Here is a 27,468-nt window from a genome sequence, read left to right as displayed (position 1 = left end):
ACAGTCCTCACCAGCTCTCCCCTAGTAAAAAGAGAGGGGATGTAATCCATTCTCTTGGCGCTTGGCTCTCCTTAGTCCCTCTGTGGGTACCATGGACGTGTTTTCTTGCAGGACACCTGCACAGCAGCATTATTCCACAGCCTGGGTTCGTTCCTTCCCGGGGGGCCCCCAAAGCATTTGCACGCTGCACAGGGAGGAGGCACATCCGATGCGCGGGAAATGTAACCGTGCTGAGTTACACACAGGTGCATGACAGCTCATCTGCAATAAACAGCTCTAAATCCTCTCTGCCTATGCCTGCCCCACTGTACTAGGATCTGAACAAACCAGGTACCTGGCAGAAAAAATTTAGGAAATTCCTAAAAACTATTCCAGCCTACTTGCTGTATTTATACATGCAGAGAGAAACGTTGCTGATAAAAGCCCTGCTCTTCAGAGCGCCGAGGGGAAGGTGCATGTCAGATGACTGATGTCGCTTTTCCATATGAAAAGAAATCCTTATTTTAATGGTCATAATCATAAAGGCTTGCCCCAGAGCACAACTTCAAGATGCATGCTCTATTCTCTTGGAAAGCTTCAGCAATATTAGAACACACTTACTTTCAGCATGCAGCATATTGAGATATTTTATGTATCAATAATAAATATTAAAGATCATATAAAATAGATGTATAATATAGACAGATATTAAAATATATAACCATATGTATTTGTTACCTTAAACACTTCTTTTATCTGTGCAGGGTTGGCCAAACTGGGAAGAAATAAGAATACACTCTATAATAGGTTATATTGTTTCAAAGCTTGGGTCACTGAAGTTCCTTTGGATGTTCCAGTTCTCAAAGGTTGTCCAGTGGTAACAAATAGTTGGCATTATTGCCAGAATTTAGGTGGTTTAAGTTATAAAAAATATAAATACATGTGCACTATACCTAGTACTTGAACATACTATGAAAACTCAATCAAAGGTCTAATGCATCTGTAGTAAATTTTATCAGATTAAAAAGTCTAATGTAGAGTATTTATTCAAAATAACTGAAATACAGCCATTTTATTTCCAGTGGCTGGGGGTTGGGGGAATCTAATTATTCTTTTCTCCCTTAGCTGCTTGGGGAGTAGCTGTCTCCTGGGAGTATAGCCAGGCTTTTAACCACAAATAGCATAGTACTTAATGAAAAATAAATTTAAAAATCATCTTTATTTCCACTTAGCTGTAGGGTAAGTGGGAGGTGAAGCAAGTCAGCATCGGACTCAAAACAAGATTCCCACTTCCAAGAGATAAGGCACTAAACTGTATTACCCTAACACTTTAGAGACAAGATGAAGAAAAATAAGTTTACCATCCAGAGACAGTTAACACACTGAGACGTAAAAAGACAAAATTAAAAATAAAATGCATTTGGACTTGTGCTATTAAAATGTGAAATGGATTATATCAGCTGAGTCTACATCATTTTGTCTTATATATTTGCATTTTTAAACAAAAACTGGCACAAGAATCTGTGTCGAGTTGCGTTGATTATATTCCAAATAAAGCAGCAAATTCTCTTAACAAAAAAACCCCCAAACCTAAAAAGCAGTTTCCTGTGGGGGAAGGAAACAAGAGGAACACAGAAAAACACGTGCAAAAAGTAGGGTATATAAGAAGTAGGAGGAGATAACTGCTACATACTTTCTTCTAAACAAATTCTTAATTCTACAAAATGCATTATCCTTCTGAACCGCATACCCAGTAATTCATGTCCCCATTTGTTTTTTCTTTCAGCTGAGTACCCAGCTCCTAGAATAAAGCTGTCACTTCAGTCAGCAGGTGCTTTCATTCCCGCCTCCAACCTACAACAGTTATGACAAGAGATTAAGAAAAACAGCTACCCTGGGCAGCCCAGGCTAGTGCGTAATGAACAGTTTAACCCTGGATAAATGTAATGACAAGTGTGGGTGGCTTTGATTGAAATGACAAGGCAGTTTGTCACCCGTTGCTCTGTCACAGAGATCAGTAATGCTAATATTTTCTGCTGAGTTGAAGGGAAAGCAGCCTGAAACTTGTGTATTTCAGAGGTTGTGCACAAAAGACATTGAAAACAAAAGGAGTCAGCCTCAGTGTTGCGACAGCTCTCTGGCCCTAAACAAGTCAGCAGTGGAAGAGACGTAGTTTCTAAGATGCTTTCGCAAGAAAACGCCACTGTCTCTGGAGATGGACAGAAAGCTCAAAACAAAAAGCAAAGCAAACCCACAAACATATCGAGCTCTCTTGTTTTAAATTACCTAGAGACTTTTGGCGGAGATACTCAACTATTCAGTTTACCATCACATGAAACTCCTGATAGCAACCTGCCTTACTATTGGGGTTGTGTTTTGCTCACTGATGAGTGTTCAGCGCCCGTAAAACAATAACAGCAAGACTCAATTGTTATTGTAAATCATTAGTCTTGAGGGCCTCAGCCCTCAGTCATCACAGTTTTGGATGGTACTGTTTGCCGTGTTACAGGTATACCTGCTTAAATACGGCAGTTGTCCCCAAAAGACTGCATGTACCTCAGTCCTGCAAAGACTCGTGTTTCTGTTTCATCTTAGCTTCAACTAGTGCATTAATTTCTGGACAGTGTGAGGTGCTACATAATTAGAATCTGAGCTAAGAAGTAACAAAGGCAGGCAAGGGGCACAGAAAGAGGCAGTGCCCACTTGAAGTTCATGCGGCAGAGCAGTAACAGGCCTGGATCCAAAACCACTGCAAATGGGATAGCATCATGTGATACCTGGCAGCGTGAAAGGTGCACTGCTGTTTTGCTGTATAAGACGGAAATTAATATCACAACTTCAGACCCCATGACAGTATTGAACTTATTCATTGTACGAATTTGAAGACTGTGGCCTTACCATGTTTTCATTTTCTACACCCACACAGAGCCTTCCTGAAAGCCCCTCTGGTTCTTGCCATTAACTTAGCCTGGCAAATCTAAAGGGGAAGTGTTCAAAACATTTTCAGCTTGTGTACCTGGAGAAAATATATGGTGGTTCCTCTGCCTCCCACTCTCCCTACTCCTCAACACCTTGGAAAACCCCTGCTGTTATAAATTTACATACTTTTCCAGTTACAGATGCCAACATTTTGAGGCAGTCAAATGTTCATCATCCTGATGCTTTGCAAAAACCAGGAGCAGCCTTGCTGAGGGTTTGCTACCCAGCACTAATCCTAGGATATCTGGGTTGACACAGATGCACCATACAGTCTCACAGCAATCCCCTGAGAACTCAAGACCTTATTACTGCTTCTCATATGTATTTTGCTTGAAACAAAAAGAAAATGTACTTTTCTATTAAAATGTTGCCAGAAATAAGAAATAAATCAAAAAGGTGGATTGATACACTTTCCTTCTACTGAAGCCTTTAATTTAATACAGCAGTTGCAGTATTGCCATTTCAAGAGAAAAACAGACTCGAAGTAAAGAGATTTCCCTTCTGGCCATAACACAACAATCTGTCATTTTGCTAGAACAACACTTTTTTGGCAGGTTCTTTGGCGGTTATTTTTATCTTGACCCCTTCTAATGTCTGCTGTTGATGTCCAGCTCTTTCAAGGAAAAGCCAACTTTGCCGCTTCCATCCAACAGATGGCTGCTTAAGCGAACTCCTGCTGCACTGTGGTTTCCAGCACATCTTTAGCATTCCCAGTAACAAGGGGCGTATCATAGAAAGATATTACCTTTTAAATGACCAGCCTCAAATCTTGTATCTGATATCACGTAAGACTTGCCTTCCCCAGTGCACTTTCCATCTTAACCTAAATGCTAAGTGATGAACTTCATTCATTCCTTATCTCTACGTTTCTTTGCACTTGTCCTTTTGGACTTTTCGGTATAGTAACCTTTCAGCATCCTGTTACGAAGCACTGGATGGATTTTAACCACCTTCTATGTCATACTGCTATGTCTGGGCCTTTGCGTGCTAGATGTGGCACATTTTTTGTCAATCAGATTTTGCTTTGGCTGATTATTTTTAAATTTATTTTTAATTTGGTGGTTGCAAAGATATATGGAGTATCTTACAACTCATCTACCACATGCTTCAGCACTGCATTTATCTTCCAGTCCTTTTCATTCTTGCTGCAACAGCTTGCGTGGAGATACTTTTCTTATTTTAACATGGGTTTCTAATTGTGTCACTGTTTTCGTTCACAAATAGCAACGTGGAACAACTTCGCCTTGCTTTGGTTAAAAACTCATAATCAGGGGACCTGAAACATACTTTTGCATAAATAGCTTCTTGCCCGCTCTAGTCTAGCCTTCCATGCTATTAGTCCATCATCAATTCAGACATGGAAACATACTATAGCTAATGGCTAGAGCAATCAGCAAGTCCATTGCTAGTTTTGCCAGAGACTTTCTGAAAGGCATTTCACCATTCTGTGCCTTGGTTTACCCCATTAGAACAGACATTACAAGAACATACTACTTCAGAAGGGTAGCGTGAGGACCTATTAGTGCTTTATGAAGCACTTCAAATTTCTAAGGCGGCATCAGATTAATGAAAGTAATACAATTAGTAGCAAGTGCTGATTCATTAAAAGATTTTAAAAGTCTACACTGCGGGAGGAGCAGGTACGCACAAGATAATTGCTCAGCCCTGCTAGAAACACAGTTTATTCTGCAGTGTAGGTGATGTCAAGCCACATTCCCAAATCATGTTACAGCCCAACCAAAACCAAAGGCTATCACATAATTCAGGGACAAGGTGAAGACACAATTCACGGTCTTGTCTACACTGCAAGACCAAAATGTGTTAGCCACACTGTAATGAGAACTATCAAAAGCTGATTTTGCAGCATAGCTTGACTGATTTTGCACAGTAGCTTCTTTTTGTCTGCTTTCACAGAAGAGTCCACCTACAGTGTGGCTTTTGGGAGATTTCCCATTCATATTGCAACACTGATACTTGTTGAGGTGCTAATAATGGTCAAAAGTGTGGTGTAGCCAGCCTAGACTAATTTCATATATGAGGTGAAACACTCACACAATTGGTTTCTGATAGACTATTCTGGGTATGAAGGTGACAGCTCACACAGTGAGCAACACGGCATTGAGGCCTCTGTCCTTCCATGACCCCACACAATCCACCCACCAACAGTGGACCACTTGGAGGAAAAGGAATATGATTGTGACAATGAACTACACCTTGGGGTAAGCAATGTGAACAGGCCTCTCTGATCAAAAAGACGTCTCAAAGGTTTATTTCCTTAGGGCAGAACATCACCCTACTCTTCCCTTACCAGTTAGCACAATGAATTAGACTTTTCTCCCTCTGTGTAGCCCAGCATGTCTGTCTTATACATACAGCCAAGTAGATGTATGGTGCTCATTTAATGGTTTCCTGTCTTGACTTCTTTCTCCTCTGAGAAACCAACCCATCAACACCTTTCCAGAGCTGACAGAATTGCCATGGTTGTGATCAACTGTCTAGATACCTTCTGTCATAAAATCGAACATTTTATGGAAGTAGTATCAAAATAAAACATTATGTTCCTTCCAAATGCAACAGACAAGTAATTTGCATTTAATAGTAATACTTGCTTCTGCAGTTACCATGCTAGAGACTTCAGACTTGTTATGATTCAGAAAAATGGGGTTAGATGTAAATTCTAGAGCCTGCATGTCACAAAGGATCATGTTCGTACTTGTAAGCTGGCTAGCAAAGGTAGTCAACAATGAAAATTCAGAAATTAAACATATTCCTGTCTATTATTGTTTGATGAATCCAAGCAAGGCAGCTGCTGAAAAGCCCTTTCTTTAAATTTAGTTACAACTACCATTGCTCTTCCCGCACCGCTGACAGTTCAGAGAGCCTGTATATGAAAGGAATACATAGGGAAAAAAAAAAATCTTGTGTCTCACAATTCCATTAAAAGGATCTATACTATTCCTTTCTCCACTCTCAGTTTAAGTTCTACCGAAGCAGCAGTAGTTTTAACCAGTTATTTTTCCTTTATTATTTTCACTGCTAAAAATAAATTGTTACTGAAATATACCATTATATTCTAGAGAGCAGGACACATGAAGCAAACCATAATAAAAAAAATAAAAATACTTTCACACCAAACAGAAGAACAATTGGAGGCAGAAAGATCACAGGAAGGGATAGGTGCAGCTTTAGAGGAAGAAATTAATTGCTTACATAACCAGTTTCATATATTCTTCTCACCTAAAACACACACTTTATTGAATGGACCTCACTAGATTACATGAACATCATCTGAATTAGAAAAACCCTTGAGCAGGTCAAATCATTATTTTATCCTCAGTAGTGATCATTTAGTTCTAGTCTAAATTCTTCCACTATGAGGTTTGAGGAGAGCTGTTTTGATTCTTTGTATTTTCATTTCCCAATCTGTCCTTTAGGGATAACAAAGCAAATCTGACCATACAGAAGGACCGAGAGAATTTTGTTCTCTCTCACAGCTTTCTTACAGCAGGGAAATTACATATTTCTCAAATAATATCAAAAGTGTTACTCTTAGCAGGCTTTTATAATTTAACAACTTCAATATCTTAAAGCCAGGAAGTCTGCTAGCCATTACCTTCCCATAGTGTAATCCTAAAAGGTGACAGACACACACACAAAGCCTTTCTTTATATTAGACACACATACATGTGTGTAAGAGAACATCCAGGGATATACAAGTAGTATGGTCAGAAAAAGACAAATATAATGAAAATTAAAAAGCTATTTATGGATTCACACTTCTGGACTTTCTGATTTCTGTTTGGATTTTCAAACTATTTAATAGCAGTCTTTACTATTACAGAAATGATAGTAAGTCTCAGATGTATCACTAATGGGAAAGTAAATAACTAGAAAGACATACCCACACTTCTTGCTTATAAAGGACAAAATCCGGACAGTACTCAGCAAGAGAAAGGAAGTAGGACAGAAACAGAGGAGGTCCCAGCAGCAGTAGCACACACGGTCTTTGAAATAGTAATGTCAAGCTTAAAAAAAATAAATATTCCATTATTCCTGGCACCTGCTGAGAAAACATTATTCCCCCACCTTGGACTGCATGTATGTAATAGTAGAGCTGCACTTAACTCACTGGAAACTGCTGTTTATCTGGTCAAAGATGAATGATTATCAATAGATTTTGTAATTTTAATACATATGCATATAGCGGTAAACAAACTCTTGCTGAAGAAAAATATTTGATCCTTATTAAATCTAATTTTAAAATAGCTTCAAAACACATTTTCATGCTAATATACCAAATAGCACATATGAACTTAATAGGTTTTCAAATCTGCTTGTCACATGCTTACAAACACACGCACATATTTTTGTCATGCTTTCTGCACGTACACTTGTGCAGTGTCAATAGCATCTGTGTTTGTATCTAGCCGTTAACTTAATAGCATAAATATGTGTGCAATATGCTTGATTAAGCATCGGGTATTCTCGTGTACCTCAAATACATAAATTAGAACAAAGGACTGAGGTTGGTCTCCCTGGCAAACTGTTTTTTGTTCCTACAGTCAGCTGCCTGAAAAAGTCCATGCCATAACCTCAGCAAACTGCTCCCAAGTAGGAATTCAGTTTCTACCTGTTTTGCCCCAAGAATAACCTATGCCAAAACTATTTGGATGGTGTGAAACCTTCTTCTGATCCCCCTGAAGTAATTCAGCAACAAGTTTATGCTATTTTTTGTATTGCACACTCATTTTCATCTTCTCTCCTCCCATTGTATTTTAGATAGCAGTCAGCACCTGTCTCAAATCCTCTGCACAAATATGCGTGTGGGTGTTATTTTACATGCTACACACAGATGTTGAAGAGGCAATGTTTTAATGAGTTATGTGTAAACACCATTTCAAAGTGACACTTGACTTTAGGACTCTATTGCTAAATATTTCACGCTTTCCCTTATCCCTTCTCAGCTCAAGACCCCAAGACTGAAAGGCTTCGGAAAAAAAAAATCTGAAGTAGCTTTCAGGCAAGCTCACACTCCTCTGGTTCTCCCATACGAGACAGGTAATAGGTAAAGCGCCAAGCACTGAGCATTTTCCAAGCCACATTACATATATTACCCTGTATAAGCCAAAGCACCCTGTACAAAAGCTCCGCTGAAGTATAGCTCCCCTTAGGCAACTTCGCTTCTCGGAAGCCGAAGACCAGGGAGTTCAAAACCAAGGTGCTCTATTCAGAGCCTGAGGCAAAGGAGGCTACATACACTGAGCAAATAAACTGCAGTCAAATCCCAAAGGAAGTCCTTGCCTGGTTAATAGTTAATGCATAGGGCAAGTCCTCAATAGCCAGGAGCTACCTGTGAGAAAAGCAGCATGCAGTTATAAGATGACAGACACCTGAGAGCTGAACTTCAACACCTACTGAAATAGCAAGAACTATTTCCATTTAAAATAATTACTCTAAATTACATATTTAGACATTACAGTCATCAGATCCTAGCACAGGTGTTCTTGTAGGAGCAAAAGGTGGCTAGAATAATTGTTCAGATATATCTGCAATCACAATTCTGCTGCCTCTAAACAGTAAGACTCAGTTGGCTGGTTCATGCCAACCGGCTTGAATACCATCACGTTAAGAGCTGTACCAGCATGCACAGTGACAGCATGCATGCATGGCATGGAGCGCAATAAACATTTTTCATCTCTAAAGCACATTTTCTAAAGAGCTCAGGATGATTTTTAAGTGTTAAATAACACACAGCCTGTACAGGACGTTATTTTTTCTCCCTTCTTCCCCATACTTCAGGAAGATTAACGGTGTGTCCATAACTGAGATTTTATATTTTTGTTTCTCTCATCAGTTCAATTGAATCTAGAATAATAAAGGGTTTTTAAAAGAGAAGGAAGGAAAAACGTTGGTCGTTTTCCCAATGCAAGGAAAGGCTGTCCTATAAGCAGTAAAGGTCACCATGAATACAAAATATGTTAACACTGGAGGATCTAAAGGATACTTGATAGATCTCAGTTTTCAGAACACCATCATGAAATAGGCAAATAAGCCTCTTTGTTGATTGATCAAATACTAAAATAGCATATAGTCTTCAGGACTTGTTAAGCGTGTTAACACTTTCTAAGCATTATTTGTATATCAACAACCAGATAAGCAATTTACAGTTAACAAAAACAGCTAACAGTGGTCCATCTTGATTAAGCTTGGACAGTGGTTGATTGGAAAGCCTAAACAGTCTGGTGGCTTTCTAAAGGTTACACCAGTAAATCAGCCACAATTAAGAGTACATAACCTGCAACCCCATTTTTCAATTTTTTCAATTTTCTTGCTTTATCTTAAAAAAAACACTATTTCACTAAGGAGTGAAAGACTTTGTAGAGCAGTGAGGATGACTGGAATAGTTAAAATTCTCTACAAATCTTTCAGACTAAATCCCAAAGGTCGAACTTCCCAATTTAAAAATTTTACACTCCATTCATATTGATTTTTGTCAGTATCTTAATAGCAATCATCTTAATCACATAGATTAAAAAGCACCAGAAGATACTGTAACAATAGTCAGAACTACAACAAGATAATGAAAAGTTAAACAGAAAAACACTGAAAATGAAAACCTCAAAAGAAAACTGCTTTAGGAATCACACATTATTTAACTGCAGACTTCGTTAAAACCATTTTGCAAAATCATTTATACATGCAAATTGAAAAACAAAAGCAAGATAGTATAGTTGTTTAGAGACACCCTTGTCCTTGGGTGTAAGATACCTTCTAACTATGGATGAACCTGAACACTGCTACTATGTATGACTCTGAAGCTTCAAAAGAGGTGAAAACCCCACTGAACCCAAAGGCACAGAATGAGAAACTTTCTCCTTTCCAAAACATTTGTATATGCTGCAGTCATTACGGAGGTGACAGCAGCTCACAAAAACATCACTAAATTGTTTTTCAACTAGCTGATAACAGCGTATTTCCTTCAGCATAGATCTTCGGGTGAGCTGCAAAAATCTGGCTGAGTTTGGTAAATGCCCAAGCAGTTTGTCTGAAGAAAAACTCCTGCTGACACCACCGGGGAGTTGCATAAACAAGGTAGCTAATTTAAAGCTAGTTTAGGTACATTTAATTAAGCGGCATTTACTGAAACACTGATGTGACCTAATTAGAAGGGGAAAGTTTCACAGAAATTAAATACCATGCCCACGGTATAGCTGCAGCATGCAGGCAGCACATTTAGAGGTGAAGCCACTTGCCAAGCTTTTTTAAATACCTGAAGCCCTCCTTTCTGGCCCCAGATAATCACTTTTTGCAAGAAAGGTCATTGCATGTGCTGGGCTGTCTCAGATTGCCCCTTCTGATCATATTTTGTGTTGCTGACTCCCTCAGATTCCTGCATACACTTAAGATTTAGTAGCTGAGGACCCGCTTCTAAATCTTCCAGTCCTGTATAATTACATGTGGTTTCAGAAGTGGCAGAATTGTCAATATATGAGCATATATTATCAGTGCTTATACTGATGTTATTCTTATATACCCACACAGAACCGTACCGCCTCTATGCCCCATTTTGCAGTCTCACACACAGGAGCCTGCTTCGGGATTCTGGTCATGCTGAAATACAGTCGCTACTAAAGAAAACACAACAGTTTTTGAAAGGGTGAATGGGGGAACTCTTGGATATATGTACTCCATTAATTGACTGCAAAGGATTAAACTGACTTTATAAAATACTACAACTGAAGTTGAGGGGTTTTTTTCGTTTTTGCATAGGTTTATCCAGTTCATCAGAAACACTTCCCAGCACAAATTCTGATGGCAGGTTAATTAGGAAATGTTTCTAGACTCCCATTAGAATTTCTCATCAAAACCAGCGAGTGTCTCAAATGGTTTAGCATGTGGGAGTCCTGTTCAAGCTCCTGTTCTGAGTCACGCAGAATAAGTGGAATCTGGGTTTGCTTCTTCCCAAATGCAGAATACTAATTGCTCACAGACTGTGGTGTCTCACAAAAATATTTTGGAAGGGTTTGGTTTACCTTAGTGGAAAACAAGGGGGTTGGGGATGGAATTAAAATGCTGCAAAGTTTTGCAGAAAGTTGCTTCCTTTTAAGCTTTGTTTTAAACCTGATATTTGTTCTGCTAAAGCCATCATGTCTAACAAATAGGCATTTGGCCCCAGATTTAAAAAGAAGAGCAAGACAGAAAGGGGGGAAATCTGTTAGCTGCTACTTTGCAGCCGAGACAGATAAAATCAGATAAAAACACCTTGGAAAAGATGTTACAATAAGATAGGGCTGAAGGTTCACAACCAACTTCTTTAAGAGAGTTAAAAAAAAAAAAAGAAAAAGAAAAAATTGTCTAAGTCTTAAAATCCGCTACTGCTTTTCCGTCAGAAGAGACATAGCTAACAGCAGCAAGAAATGCATTATAGCACTGCTGGGTTTTGAGGGAAGTAGTAAAATAACATCTGATTTATTAAACAAAAAGAGATTAATTTAGCTGCATGAATAGACAGGAGGAGGAGAATTCCAGTTCTGCCTAGTTCACATCAATACTAGGCACATCTGAAATTTAAGAGAGAATTCCAAACAAGGTAGATTAAAACTGCTTCTTCTAGAGAGAAGTAATTTTGTGAGAGACTCCTGGTTGTTTAATGTCAAGGAGAAAGACTTGAAGATGTGATCAAAATGCACACTCAGGAAAAAAGTCCAGTAATGAACCTGGTATGCATAACTTTTCATATTGCATTGTGTTTTATGCAAAACTCTTCCAAAAAAACAAATCTCATGAAAATGTGTAGTTCTTTTCAGACTTTTTGGAACACACCATAATTTTGAAATTACAAGCAGTCTTCATCAGAACTTTAGATCACATCTAAGGCAGCATTGCTAATCATCCGGGAAGTAGTTGCCTTAAAACAAATCACTCTGAGTTCTCTCACAAACTTTCTGTATGAAGAAAGTGTACAATGTTGTGCCATTTTCAATAAAATTATTCCTAATTTGCAAGGGAAAAAGCAATCCATATTCTCAGCAAGCTGTATTGAGCTGGATGCAGAAAGTAGAGGCCGTATGCCAGAACTGGGGATGGAAAAGCGATCGCTCCATGCAGTGGTCTGGGCTTCCCAGCAAGTGCATTTTACAGCTCGCCAGAAGTCCACAGCCACCCACCTGTGCTAGTGCTGTGCTAGGTGCTAGTGCTCATGGCATAATTCTGCTCATATACAGTGTGGTGTGCATGCGTAGGCAAAGCTCCCACCACACCTCCCTACTCAAATAGAAGTGAGACTGGGTCCTACTGAAAGCATAACTAAAATTAATTTTACTGAAAGAAACTTAGAGATATTTTTTTCTTTCCATTTTAGATGCTTATTCTGAGAAGCTGTTCCAGAAAGCCTTTACGGCACATACTAGATGCTCATTTTTTAAAGTAACTGGAATGATGTTTGACCTTCTGCTTGAAACCCATATGGGTTAACCTTGCTTATCTTCTCTGGTCCACTAGGTACAGTCACACTTATAATACATGAACGCCCAGTGTTACATTTAAAAGATCAATAGTTTCAAGAAGTTAAAAATTAGGCAACTTGTGATGGGGTATCACTCCCTTTCCTTCTCAGGAAAAGGGAAATCAAAGGATGATTGTTGAAAACTCTGGGTTTATCTCCTTTACTTTCACCAATTCTCTTTAAGCTTACCACCTGCGAAGATTTAATTCTTTTACTCTATTCATCGGAGTAACTCCCGCGGCAAAACTGATGCAGAGAATTTACACGTGCAGAGAGAGACTGAAAGAACCAGAAGCCCATTACTGATGAAGAGCATATTGCAGATAAATGATCAGAAAAAAAGTGCAGGTAACAAACAAGCATGAGGTCAAATCTATCACTTGTATAAGCCTCCAAAGTAGGTTAATTATCACATGGATTACTTTGGTTCTGTTGCATTTTTAAGTCTTCAAATTCCAACAGACTATTAAGTGCTCAACCAATATTAATAGCAAGAATTTTTACATTTCCTGAGAAATAGAAAAACAAAAAGTTATAAAAAAAAATTGAACAGAAAAATGCATACTTACGTTACTTCACACAGCACCACTCCCATACACCTTTCCTGAAAATATTTTATTACAAACTCCCTTAACAGCTTCTAGTCTATAATGGCCAAGACTTTAAGAAAGAGTTCACTTGTGCACACGTGCACACTCACTCAGTCAGGTATCTTACCTTTAGGTAATAAACCATAAAATAACATAAAACAGCAAATGAATCCTGAAAATTATCAGCAAGTTGCTAGGAAGAAATGTGTAGAATTGAAATAACATTCTTAAAATTATCAAAAGAAACTGATTTGCTACATACATTTTATGAAAAGAGCAACTATACTCTGAGTAATTCACAGAATTGTTTGCTTGCTTCTTAAACTGTCTTTAGGTAGATATTTTTTTTTACACAATACAGATTCTATAATATTTCTCTCTCTCTGTATCCTTCCTTCAGAATGTGATTCTTAGCACAACTTACAAGACTTTATTCTACTTTTGCAATCTTCAGAAATGCACCTGCATGCTTGCACAAAGTGCTGCTGAAATCACCTTACTTACACAAAAGCCCAAAGTCATGATACCGCACAAATTCACATCATGGAGAGAGAAACAGAAGGAGATGACTTCACATAATACGGGTAAGACTTCTTTCTTGCAATTGGCTTTATGTGGCTGGATAGGAAACAATATAAATCACAGTAACACGTAGAGGATAGACAGAGAAAGGGCTTCTATCAAAGCCTTGATGTTGGGTCCTCCAACTGAAGCTTACTGATAAGCTGTAATATTTAATATTACAGTAATTGTATCACTATAATGTATAACATTATACAAGTCAAAATTTTTCTTTGCAAAGGTTTAAAGTTCTGCTGAATTAATAGTGAGCGGTAAGGTCTCAGCCCAGGAATCCAATTTATGTATACTTTTTAAAGATGTTATTCAAATTGTTCAGTTATTTCTGAATGACAAAACAAACATTTGAAAACTAGCAATGTGCAGTATCTGTCATTAGGAGGCTGATCTCTTTCACTGAAATGATGTTTCCCAAGAGTATTTAAGAAGCGACATTTACCAAAACTCTTGCTTCAAGTTGATCTGATAAGTAATAAGTTATCATATGTTAATACAGAAATTAATCTCAAACTAAAAATTAACTAATTCAAAATAAGTGTTTTGCAAACAAAGCATCTAAGTAGTTTGGACCCTGCTACTATATACAGATGCCTGCACAAAGAACCTCGATCCATTTGCAGGTTCTGTGTAAGTATTAGGGTTTGCTCTCACCCACCCAGTCAGTACCAACTGGACATTTTTCTGTTTTGCCCCTCCTGAGTCTCATTTGACTTTGTAAGGAGATATGCACCATGGGGAATCAGAATGAATTTACAATATATACTTGCACATTGAATATTTGGGAAGAATTTTTATAAATATTTCACTCTGTTTATTTCAGGTTTGGCTGTCACACAGATGACAGCAACATTCTAATCTGAATGAATACAAAACACCCATGCTCCTGGCTGGAACAAAGTGATTATAAAATTTGGATGAACCAGAAAAAAGGGGCTTTGATCACATACCTTGCTCCTTTTTTCAATGGCCAATGTACACTTAGTGAAATGAAACACCACTCAAATTAATATTCCCCTGGATATTTCCTGGATATCACATCTTATACCATTAGAAAAGTGTTTCAGTCCATTACTCTGACTTTTTTGTTTTGATAACAACAACATTTGTTAATTAATTTTTACAATTCAAATTTTTGGGGCTGAAATAGGAAAGCTCCTCTAAGCGTTCTCTGGTTCTAAATGTTTGATATACTTTTCTTTTTGACTAGGAAGCTATTTTCAGTGCTTGCCAAATGCAAGCATTGCAGCATCCTGAGGCAGGCTGGCCTACCACCCCCCCAAAAAATAGCAATTGTCTTAAAAAATATATAAATTATAAGTGACAGTTGGTTTGCTCTTTTTCCATTTCTGGAGCAATGCACATGTGCATTTTCAAGGCTTCCTTTACGAGCTAGAAACCTAGAAAAGTTTATTTATGGTGAAAGTTAAGATTTTCACCCAAGACGACAGTTTGAGTTTTAAATCATATATATGTGGTGAGATTTCTTAAAAAAAACCCCAACCACAAGTGTTGACAACTACCCACCCTCTAGACTTACTCAGCATGTCCCACTACAGTTCATGCTACCTATCATTTGTTGAAAATTTTTCAACCTTTTTCTCTTGTCAGCTTCCATCAAATTCTAATTCAGTATTTATTTCACCTCCGTACTATCTGAGCTTTCAAAAGAGTCGTGTTATCATTATGGCTTCTCCTTCACTTAAATATAACAAATTTTAAAATGTTCTGCTACTCAGAAAGAATCAGAATATAAATGAATTTTTCACAGTTACATCCCATGAAAGAAATAGGCCGAACAGCATGAGCGCTTCATCAGGCTTCGCAACCTGCTTGCCAGAAGCACGGTGTTTAACATACTCTTACATACCAAAAGTATGTGAAGACTGAAAACGCCAGACTTGTTCTTCTCGTAAGACTTGACAGACATATAACAGTCTTGGTAACAAAATACATAAAGGGTCTCTAAAGGTTGATGGTTTATTCCCAGGAAACTTGTAGGGATTCAAATATTTCCAATCTATATGATGCAAACACTGAGATGGCTTCTATCCCTTAACAAGAACTTGCAGACACAGTGCGTACAGCCTCTGAGGCTTAGGAGCTAGCTGTTTTCACTTCTATTTTTAATAGCTAAATTGCCAAAGGACCAAAAGAACTACACACCGGTAAGCCTAACTTTCATAAAGATGGATATATCCATTGTATGTAGATAAATACACACACCTCCACTGTCTCCTGAGATGCGTGCGTTTGAGTGAGTAGACTGAATAACTGCAAACTAAGCTTTTTATTTGCCTGCACATTTTATCTGTTACATACAAAGTTATAAATCAGTTGCATAGGACAAAGTGGAGTTAAGTGTATTCATTGCTTTCCTGAAAAAAAATTTAAAAATCAGATTTGGACTGTCATATTTTAAAATCTAAAAATAATCTGTATTTTGTAAAGTAGCAGAATTGAATTTAATTAAGAAAACAATATTTGAAGCCAATCTCATTACATTATACAACATTACAAACCAGAAAAATCAACAAAATTTCAGTTTCTCACAGATTCTAGAATAGCATAAATTCTTTTCTTAATGCTAAAAAGAAACAGCAGTGAAACTGAGTGAAATTTAGCTGTTGACTGAAGTCGTATCAGTAGAACAGTGAAAAATCAACAATAGGCTTATGAGTACACAAGCACATGGACAAAGTAGATACCTTTAGCAGGATGCATATTTTCAGTGGTTTTAAGAAGTTGTATCTTCCATTCATGCCACCGTAAAAATGTACTTTATTTTCTTGCCATAAGGGAGTGTCCTTACAGTTTGGAGATAGTTAGGAAACAATTTATTTTTGTACCTATATCTTTTTTCCTTGCTTATGGGTTTACTCCTCATGCTAGTCACAATTCAAGTTTGTGTGAATAACAGAAAATGGCTGTCGTAAGCATTCCCCACATGAACATTCACTCATAAATCAAGTTCTTGTCCCCTTTAAGCTGATAGGGAACCTCCTATTTCCCCCCACACACACTTTGGCTTATTAAGAAGGACACACTTAAGCAGAAGAAATACAAATATATTTTCAGACAGCTTTATTTTATATATACTTCCCATCTAGCGTACATGAAAAATCAAAAGGAATGCAATCATTGACTTGTTACTTCATTTATTAGGAATTTTGCTTGGAAGGGTTCAGATAGAAAGCACTTACTCTATAACAAGCATTAAAGAATTGAATATAGCACTGTAAGAGCTCAACAAATTTCCCTTTACAAAGAAAGGCTACATTGCCTACATTTTGTTCCATTCACTAATGTGCCAGTTCCTAGTTTTTTCCATGAATTATTAATGAATCATTGTGAACAGGCATGACAAAGGAAATTAAACATGTAAAATTAAGCCCTTTTTTTTTTTTTCCCCCCTTAAGTGTAACAAGAATTTATCTATGAGAACTTAACACAGCTCATAAGGACATGAGGTTGGTAGCCAAAATAGCCTGGTTTTATTTGTTTGTATTTCCTGGATAGGTTTGCAAATGACTTGGTTCACAAATCTTGTAGTTTGCAGACCTGCTAAGTCATCTCATGAAAAGGAAAGAACAAGAAAACCCCTAAAAATCCATTACCTGTCCATTTTATCTTCCTGTCCATGAACCAAATAAAAAAAGGCTCCTGGCACCATGGCACCCAATGGGCAGAAGACATAGTTATGCAGAGCAGCAAAACACTGAAAATAACCTATGCAAGTAATACCTGCCAAAGGCTTACAAGTTTTAGTTTCCGCGGAGTTCACATAAAACAGGACACTGTCCAATTCTGTTTAGCAGACAATTCTGAGAAAAGTTATTTTGTAAAGAATTGAAAATCATGGAAGTGCTGTCATTGAACTCTTGCACATATATTTATATATATATATGCATGTTGTGTATTTGTACAAATTAGGCCACCTTATCAGCCTGAAAAAAAAAGCCAAAAAAGAAGCAATTCTACAACACTGCCCACCGCACTGCTATTGAAGCCTGTCATACTTCAGACTAAAAGCTCTACAAAAATCTTCTTAGAGTTTACAATTTTAATTGTAATATTTGGGTAGAAGTTTTATAATAACAGTCTTACATCTCAATGAAAAACATGATTAATAAAGTCATCTGCTCAGAAGTTAAAATTACTTATTTTTACACACTTTTTAAACAGAGGGGTTATAGGAAGACCTCAGCTAAACTTCCAGATGTACACTTTTGTACCTTTGAAGGGGGAACAAAACTAAATGTGCATATGATATGGATTTCACTGTAATTGCTCAAAGGTCAAATTTGAGCATTCTGAAATTTGTCATCTGGTGTCCGTAATTCAAAATCTGTATTGCAATGTGTGGCCCATCTCTAGATATTTTTTTTATAATATGCCTGACCTACTCACTTCAGTACTCAAAAGGAAAAGCTTTGCAAGTTCAGCAGTCCCAATTTTGTTAGTATCTTTCAACTGACCATTTGAAGAATAAGCACAAAATGCATTACAGTATATATGGAATGAACTCACTGTAAGGCGGTATACAGCTTACTGAATCTCTGTCCACCATGAGCTTGTTTTATGAAAAACCATAAAAGTTCACTCTAAGGAGGCCTGAAAACACTCCGGGCTGTAGCAGATCTTTGCTTTTGTTCATAACTCTAAGCTAAAAAACCCATCTGTTTGGTCTCATCTTTGAACTGAATTCATGGTGATCTTACCTTTTTGTTACTGTGCATTTTGCATCAATAACGTAGCAACAATTCTACAAGTTTTGTGCTACATTGCTTCTATTCTACCTATACTTTTAAGCTAAATACTATTATTCTTCAAACTATTACAGGTATACAATCAAAAATACTTCCCCTCAAATCCACAGGCAACCATCTGGCAGTGTTAGGTTAACAGCTGGACTCAATCTTAAAAAGGTCTTTTCCAATCTGAATGATTCTATGATTCCTTCTACAGATCAATGGCAACAGCACCTTGTTCAAACTTTGATACCGTGTATTCTTTGTGAGCGTGAATACTCCTAACAGCTTTGCACCAGAGACCCCTATAGGGCCAGCTTTACCCATCTGCAAACTGTATTACATATTTTTCAATAGAAGTTTTATGCTAAAAATATACAAATAGGAGCCTGAACTACTGATATCTTGTGACAGGTTGAAAGGAGAAAACATAAAACGTTTTTTTTTTTTTTTCGGTGGATGCATTTTGACCTAAATAATTTCCCTACCTTTCTAGCCCTATACACATCTATGGATACAGAGCAACATACAAAATAGAAGTACCAGAAGTATCATACTCATACGTAGGTATCAGAAAGGATCAGAGGCCCCAGAGGCTGAACGGAGGACGAGCAGAAGGCATGCCTACCACAGAGCATACGACTCTGCTTAAAACCCTCCTGAAACATAACCTCCACAAATTACCAGAACTGATCCCACAGCATTAGCAAGGGGCTGTGAAACCCTTTAATCTACAGAGAATTTTTAAATAAAAAGCCTGTGGCAGCCACCAAAGCTCTTCAGTGTAAGGATGGTGCCTTTGTCCAGTACAGTCAGGGTGTACGTCGTGGGGGAAACTTGCTCAGTGGATTTTTGCTTTAATACGTACTCAAATGTGACCTACCAGTATCGGCAGACTTCTCCAAATTCCGGCCTCAGACGAGGCCTTCTCTGCATGTAAATTTTGCTGCCCTTTTGATCTACTAAGAAGTACATCCCGCTCCCCCCAAATCAACATGACTCTTTGAAGATTTGTGCGTACCAAGGCTGCTTTGCTTTCTGCCCAAGTAGGGCCAACACGAGTAAATATATAAAGGTAAAAATTACTTTGTTTAATGCTGTGTCTAGCAGAGACAAGCATGAAGGCAGAGACACAAAAGGAAGGACCCTGCCCTGCCTCTCCTCACCTGCTGCCCTCCACATCCAGCCCGCTGGCGATGCTGTTTGCTGCACACCAGCCGCCCTCTTATGAGCGACACAGCTCTCATTTTACCTAACCAAATTAAACACTTCTCTTGTGCAGATTACTGCAAGTGACTACATTTTCAGTATTTTATTAAATGTTTCCTTTAAAATCATGAGGCAAGCTGCCCAGGTGAGGGCCAAGAGCCTTCTTTAAGGCTGCAGTTCAGCTGTGGCAGTTGTTCCAGCAGGAGGTGAGGCCGCAGCGACAGCAATGGCTGTCCTTGCCTCCTTCCCCCGGCCCGCCAGAGGGTCTCTGTGGCATGGTGGTTGGACACAAGCCCCACCGCCGTGGTCAGTGGCACCCACGATTCCAGCCATGATGAGGAGGACTGGTGCTTCCGAGCGCCTCATGCCCTCCTGCTACCAAAACGGTGGCGAGCCCACCACAGCAACATCATGCCCTTTCCTCAGAAGGGCCTGAAAACAACTCCTTGGTAGAACAGAAGCCTGCCTTACCTGCGGCTGGGATCTGCGCCGGCAGGACGGCCAAGAGCATGATCCTCCTCCACTCCATGTCGCCAGGCTGGGGAGCGGGGGGCAGAGGCAGCACCCCGGCAGGCTGTGCTCCCGCCGCAGGAAGCGCGCCCCGCCCCCCTTCCGAGTCCACCTGCAGGCAGCGGCACCGAGCACGCGCCTTCCTCTGCCGCCCAGCCTCTGAGGGCTGGGGTTTGCCTTCTTGGTATTGATGTTTGGGGTTTCCTTCTGTGTTTTTTTTTTTTTTCTTTTTTCTTTTTTTCCTCTCTTTGCAAGGCTTTTTTTTTTTTTCCTTTCTCCTCTCCTTCCAGTTTGTCTGGTGGGTCCTAGGTCATCCCAGTCACAGCAGCTGCAGATCTTGACAGGAGGCCCAGAAAGCCTGTCTGCTGTCAAATTTGGCCTCACATCAAAAGGGATACTATAGAACAGTGCTGTACAGCATAAGCAGAGGTTTAAAATCCTAAGTTATAGTCACTCTTGAACAAGTAGCTGGCTAAACTGGTAAAGATATAAAGTCCATTTCCAAATCTAACCAAAATACAGCATACCACAAGCAACTGAACATGGCTGCCCTCTGAGTGTACAGGGTGGCGAGAGCTGGATTCTGCCGATCCCTGCAGACGGCATCCACAGGACATTATCAGCACAACTGGCCCTGCCTGGCTCATTTCAGTTGTACCTGTCTGTGAAACAGATGCCTTTTGACATGAACACGCTGCATCTTTGTATTTTGAAAGGATGCTGGTGCGTGCAGAGCTCTGGAGCCATTTTGTCCTCCAAGGCTCCACAGCCTGTAAGGAGGGGAGCCTGTGTCATCTCTGTGGGAGAGCACTGTGTGCATCTCCTCCTCACTCAGCTTGAAACAGAAAGCCTGGCAGCCCCTGGCTATGCACACCACTCCTACCCACTGAGCTGGCCCTGGGATTCAACCTTCTTGCTGCTTGAAGCTGTCCTCTGGTGACAGATCCCAAGGCAGAGCAGCACACCCCAGGAGAGAGATCAGTGGTTTGAAGATGGCTGCCGTCTGGGAGCTAGCAGGGCTTTTCAGCCCCACATTATAAGTTTTCAGCTGTTAACACTGTTCTCTGAGCAATACAAAATCAAGCGGGTCTGCCCGGCAGCCACACAGGTGAAGCCTGGTTTCCCACAGGTCCAGGTTCTTCATCCAGCACATGGATGTTGCCCCTGCCACCCCTTGGCTGTCCCATGCCTGCCTCTATGTGGCCAGGTGGCTGGGGTTCCTTTAGGGTAATAGAGGGGAGAAGAAACCCAGTATAATGAAATACAAGTACGCAAGGTGATTTCTGAAGTTTTAGAAAAATCTTCCTGAGAAAGAGGTATTAGACAGAAATAATTTCTCCAGCAAAGTGTTAGTGCATTTATATGAAATCATACCTCTTGACACAGCAATGTCGACTCACACTATTGTCTCATTTCAAATGTGAACAAGTAAGTTTTCACTTTTAGCAACAGAAATAAAAAGTACATTTTAGACAACTGAATTAGAAAATCTTGAAAACATTACTTAGATGCACCTTAAAGCCTAAAGCTCATTGCTGCCGCTCCCCTCCCTCCCTCACCAAAATACAACTGGCTTAACAGAAGATTGCCGATTTGCTCACAATAGTAAAACTACTAATATACTTCAGGATCAGAGCTTAGGCTGGAAGGAAGCACAGGTATCTCAGGGGTTGTTTTTCCCCCCGTTTGTAATTCTTAGAAAAGAAAGAGAAAGAAGAATGTGCGCCCCAGCAGGTACAGGAACAGGACTGGTGATAACCATTTCCCAATAGTAAGAGGACAACTGGCAGGGTGAGAGTTATTTTGCACATATGAGGTAGGATTTATAGTCTTTTGAAAGCAAAGTAAATTGAAGTTCTTGGAAGAAGGAGACCAAGAAATTCATCACCTTGCTGTCTGGAGTAATGAAGACTAATACATAGATAAGATAGTATTATCTTTTTATTTAATATTATATATTCTGCCAGTCAATACCAAAATTATTAGGCACTAGTATTACTCCAATACCCAAAACCTAGTGCCACATGCCATTTGGTGATACCTAGACAGCGCTGCTGAGCTGCTGCTCTCTTGGCTTTGGGGAGGGTTTCCTTTGTGGCTCTTCTACTCCAAAAGCTGCAAGGGGAGACTGGAGATGGGCTCTGACTCACCACCAGGCAGAAGGCAAAGCACAGGCCATGAGAGCTGCCATGCATTGAACCTGAACGAGGAGTCATTAGTCCCAGAAACGGCTGCGCTTGGGTGCATGGTCTATATTCCAATGTGAGCCAGATAAAGCCCTTTCTGTCTCCTTCCCCCCTTCTGTGTAACAGAAGGCTGGCTGAAATAAGGAATTAGTGAGAGGAAAAAGACTCCTGCTCCCGCTGCAGGCTGCCTAAATCTCACTGATGCCTTTTCCAAAAGCTAAAATAATATCGTACTGATTATTGATACTTTTGGGTAGCAGTATTTTCAGAGGAGCAAGTGGCATTGCTCATTACTATTCTGCTGACCCCTGTCTCCTCCTGTTATTGATCATAGCTTCTCCCTCCAGCAGAAAGCTAGCAAATTATCACTTTGAATAAAGAGTTGAGGCCAAAGGTAAGGAAATGAAATGAAGAGCTGTATAAGAACGGGAGATTAATGGCAGCAGTAGGCACACCAGGAGAACAGCAGTTGGGCCAGTGTATTTTGATGTCTAGAGAGGGAAAGGTCAGAGAAACAGAGTATATGAACTTCAGTTAGCAGTGTGGGTAGACTCAAAATAAGGCTTTGCATATAGCACCCCTAGAAATTGTCTCCTCCCCATCCCTCAGCATTTGAAAAAAGGCAAGCTTATGATTATAATCTAAATACGATGAAAGTATACCAAAGAACAATCATGCTTGTATTATGGGTTATTTTCAGAACATGCACAGCATGGGACATGCAAATCACATGCAGTCAAGGAGAATAGAAAAAGATGAAGTGGTCTCCTCTCTAGGAAAAAGCTTTTCTGTGTTCGTACAGATGGCAATTACACAACGAGGAATTATTTGCTCAGTGTCACCTTCTTTTCAGTCTATCTGGTCTTTGCATCTCTAGGAACTACATAGCACAGTAAAAACTTCAGCACCTCCTGCCCATATTGTGCATTAGGCAATCTCATATGTGCACTGGATTTTCCAACGGTTCAAACCATACTGATGCTTCAGTTTACTCACTTCAGTCAGATTGCAAGAACTTTGTTAACACAGGAGTAGAAATGAATGGCAACGCTAGTTCAGCTGAACCAGCGGCTATTTTTCTCAATACAGACAAGGCCACAGTGGAGGCATAAAACCCTCCCTGCTGGGTTAATAAAAGCTCTCTGCTAAACCTGACTCTTTATCTAAACATACGGGTGGAGGAAAGTGCATTTCAAGAATTACCTACATGGGAAAGACTGCAAGATTTGATCTATGGTTCCTGAAACAGAATGGGTCAGGGAATTGAAGTGGTCCCCAAGTACAACTCAGTTGTGTTTAACGCTGGTTAAGGTGCAGCTCATTATCTGTAAGGGTAATATCTTTCAAAAAACAGACAAGGTATGCATTCAGTTGGTTCTGGGCATCAATATACCATTCTTTCTCCGGACACAAGAAATTCTGGAACAGCTCTAATGCAAGGGGCTGATTCATCCCCAGAAGCATCCCCTTTTCATGCTTACTCGTTATGCTTTGGCTGTACTATGAAAAAAAAAACCCAACACCCAAAAACATAGCATCAGGGTTTGCAGTTTTAACAGGAAATAAATGAAAACGAAAAAACAAACCCGCACCACAGACAAGCTGAGGATTAAAAAAAAATAACTACACACTGCCCTCTGGCTCATGTATTGCTACCGCAGAGAGCTTTCCTGTAATCATCACGGCAGACTGCTGGGACTGAGAGTAGGTCACTTATCAAAAGTTCTCCTAAGCCTATTTTATACAGTTAGTACTTGCAGGCAAAATGAATTCCTACATCACCTCATGGAGGAGCTGGCCAACGTTAGTGATGGGAGAATCCAGACAGACTGCAGAGTCTAGCCCCTGATCCAGCAGAGAGTGACAGCTGTAGTGCCAGAACTAACTCTACAAGTATTAAAATCATTTTTGGAGACGCTCACACAAAGATAATGGGTGTTAAATAAGCAACAATTTTCTCCGGTGAGAAAACTGTAGCCTCCAGCAATGCATGCCATTCATGCATTCGACTAATACACTGAATAGAGAAAGTCTGCTGTTTACAGTGTGTAAGCCCACAGTTTTTCTTGACAAAATGTTGCAAACTGACAGTCCTACATTGCTTCATCGCATTTCAATGTACTGTAGTGCCTTACAGTGAAGCCTCGCTTTGCTGTAATTGGGTTCAACTGCGCTAATCCCCTTGGAATGTAGCAATTAATACTTATTTAGTCGTAATTGCTGCATTCCAAGAGGATTAGTCCCTGCCCTGCACTTTTGCCAGCATTGCAAATGGAGAGCTGGAAAGAAGACAGTGTCTAACTACAGGTCTTGCTTTGCAGCTCCCAACAGGGAGACAAGAGAAGCTGGTCTTGCTATAACTGCTCCCCTCTGTGTATGAAAATACTACATTTCCAAGAAAAAAGCACTTGACTGTCACTACTCCTTGCAGCTGCATTGTGCAAATAGAAATCCTGCCACATCCAACACGAAAAACCAACAAATCCCAGGCACCTATACAATACTATAAAGACAAACACTGCCCTGTATGTTTCCTCTGGGAGATGATAAACAAGCCCTGATGCAGTGTAAGAAGGAATTCCTATTCATTATTTTGGGGGTTTTGTGACTAGCAGTTCCCCGTTCCCACTACAGTCTTAAAATTTTCAGTGCAACATGGGTTTTGGAAACCTATAAAGGAGATATTAGTAGAAAGTTAAAATGCACCCTCTCTGAATACTCAGTTTTGAGACTACCGAATCTGTAATGTTGAATTCTTTCCTACCCAGTGAAGCCTTTATGATCTGCTCTGGATTTTTATTTCTTTTTTTATGCACTGGAGAGACAACCACTTACATCATATGTTAAGAAGGAAGCACAAAGCTTCTTTTCCTTTAGGCTGGTCAGGTTACTCTCTCTCACATTATTAATATTTTCACCTGTTAATTGCAGGTGAGCCTCCCTGATTACATACAGTATGTGTAGAAAAATCTGGGACTTTACCTCTAAGCACACATTCTGAAAATGCTATTTTTAACTATAGAGTACCTTCAGAATCTTCCTGCATGGCGGTACAGACTATAATGGATCAGTAAGGTTATGTCTTTCATGAATATAAAAGTATTGTGAAGCCAGATTGTAAGACCTATGACAAGTATCTTCATTTCCTTTTATTTTCTTCCCCTCTTCACCCTTAAAACATACCTCTTCTGCATTTTTCAAATGCTTATCTGGGGGGAAATTAACCAAATTCATTTAAGCACTTAAATAAAAAAAAATCTAATTCATGCTTAATTAGACAACTGTTTTCGGCTAAATGACAACAGGAAAGAACTCCTTATAATTATATACTGCAGGTTTTGTGCCATTATTTCTGTATTTCTTATCTCTAAGCAGTTGCTTCATTTCAGTCTAGAAAGAGTTACTTCTAATAGGTTATATTAGCATAAAGCAGCATAGAAATACAAAGTATCTTCAATGTTTTCACATAAATATACACGTTTACATATGCAATTACATACATACTACCTAATACTTCTTGGAAGTCTCTCTTCTGTTTAAACTACAGAAATTATATGCAAAAGTAAGCCAAACAGCTGCAGAAATCGGAAGCAAAGAGTAACGGGGAACCGTTAAGGCTTTTTTGTCTAGGATATGAAGAGCTAGAGAGAAAGACAATTCAGAACAATCACTGCAGCTATCAAGTTCTTTGATTAAAAGGAAAACATGCACTAAATAATACAAAATTTCATCACTTCGGATACTGACTGCATACTTGGTCTCAGTCAGGCAGAAGACTCCAGGCAGCTTTGCAACCAGCACAATTAATGAAGCTCAAATTCTCAAAAACCAATACTTCTGTACCTTTAATATACGTGAACTGGGTTTTGTTTCCTCTCCTGACCTTTCAATTGTCATGACATATATAGGTATTTGCAGCTTCAAGGTCAGACTACCTGTTTCAAATCAAAATTCAACACAGTAAAAAAAAAAAATCTGGCAGAAGTGTCCAGACAACATGTTACCTAAGCCTTGTTTCCATAGAAGACCATGCTGCAAAGAACATTAACCACTACACTCAGAACAAATGAGTCTTACACTCTAATCTTATTACACTGTAATATTCAACACAGAAACTCTGAGGAAGCCTCTAGATAGAAAAGTTCTGAAGTCAAAAAGCCAAGGAAGCAACTCCCAAGAGTTTTGCACGAGAAGCTCATGGCCTGAGCCTCCCAGCAGAGAGAATACAATTGTTGAGGAGCCCCAAGGGCCCAGTGCTCCGCAGGGCAGTGGCCTCGCCACCAAGACACACAGTCTCACAGTACCTGGATGAGAAAAGCAGGGTGGGTGGCAGCAACCAGGGTCAACCACTGAGGCAGGTTTGAGGTCAGGTGAGTGGGACTAGGCAAGCAGCAAGGGCTTGAGCTCTAGCAGGGCCCCCAGGCAAACAGAAGCTTGGAAGAAGGTTTTTCCCAGTTCTGCCTCACCACCCAAACACCTGCACAGCCAGGGCAAGCAGCCCAAACCATTAGAGAAGAGTTAGGGGCACTTAAATAATCCAAGTCCAACAAGATTAATTAGCTGTTGGAAATCACAAATGAGAATCAGGTGGTTTAGTTCAGCTAACAAGTGTAAGCCAAAGCATTGTCACACTAATGAACACCCTCACTTAGGAATCTTGTAGTCAGTAAGTACTGAGAGAAATAAACACTATCAAGTCTGGAGGTGTCTCCTCCCAGTCGATGTTCCAAGGCGTTCTACACCTGTTCCATTTCCTTTACTAGAGTTTCTTAATTTAAAAACCTTTAAATCATTTTCATGGATATTACTTCTGAGCACTCCATAGCACAAAATGATTACAAAACACAAAAAAATGATGAATGCTTCTTTTTTAACAGCTAGCAGGCTGCCACATTTATGGAGGAAAGCATTCATAATGTAAAGCACTGGAGAAAAAGAATTTCTTCATATCATGCCCCCTGTCGTATGCTTTTCCAGCGTCTTTGAGTTATGATGAATTCAATAACCAATTTGAAGTATTAAACTTTTAACAATCAAGCCGAATGTAAGCCTATGGCACCCTCTTGTGTTCGGTAACAAGATAACGGTTTATTTTATTTTTACTAGATTCAGCGCGTTGTTATTCAGGAAAAACCTGTTGAAAACATTCATCCACTAAGTTATGATTAATACGTTTTGTATTA

The 27,468-nt window shown here is 39.4% G+C and overlaps 1 protein-coding gene across 2 annotated transcripts in view; it reads right to left on the bottom strand.

Annotated features, from left to right (window-relative positions):
- CD247 (CD247 molecule) overlaps positions 1-20,262 on the bottom strand; it is a 57,608-nt gene extending 37,346 nt beyond the window's left edge. Inside the window, exon 1 of one of the 2 annotated variants that reach the window (XM_027784655.2) lies at positions 20,061-20,262. In XM_027784655.2, coding sequence (XP_027640456.2) covers positions 20,061-20,118 — 58 coding nt within the window. In that variant the 5' untranslated portion in view covers positions 20,119-20,262. The remainder of the gene's footprint in view (positions 1-20,060) is intronic. The other variant, XM_027784656.2, reaches the window with a different exon arrangement.
- Positions 20,263-27,468: the final 7,206 nt, after the last annotated feature.

Source organism: Falco peregrinus, chromosome 4, assembly GCF_023634155.1.
Source record: "Falco peregrinus isolate bFalPer1 chromosome 4, bFalPer1.pri, whole genome shotgun sequence".
Lineage (NCBI taxonomy): Eukaryota > Metazoa > Chordata > Aves > Falconiformes > Falconidae > Falco > Falco peregrinus.
Note: the sequence above shows the minus strand (reverse complement) of the source record. Positions and strands in the feature narration are given on the sequence as shown.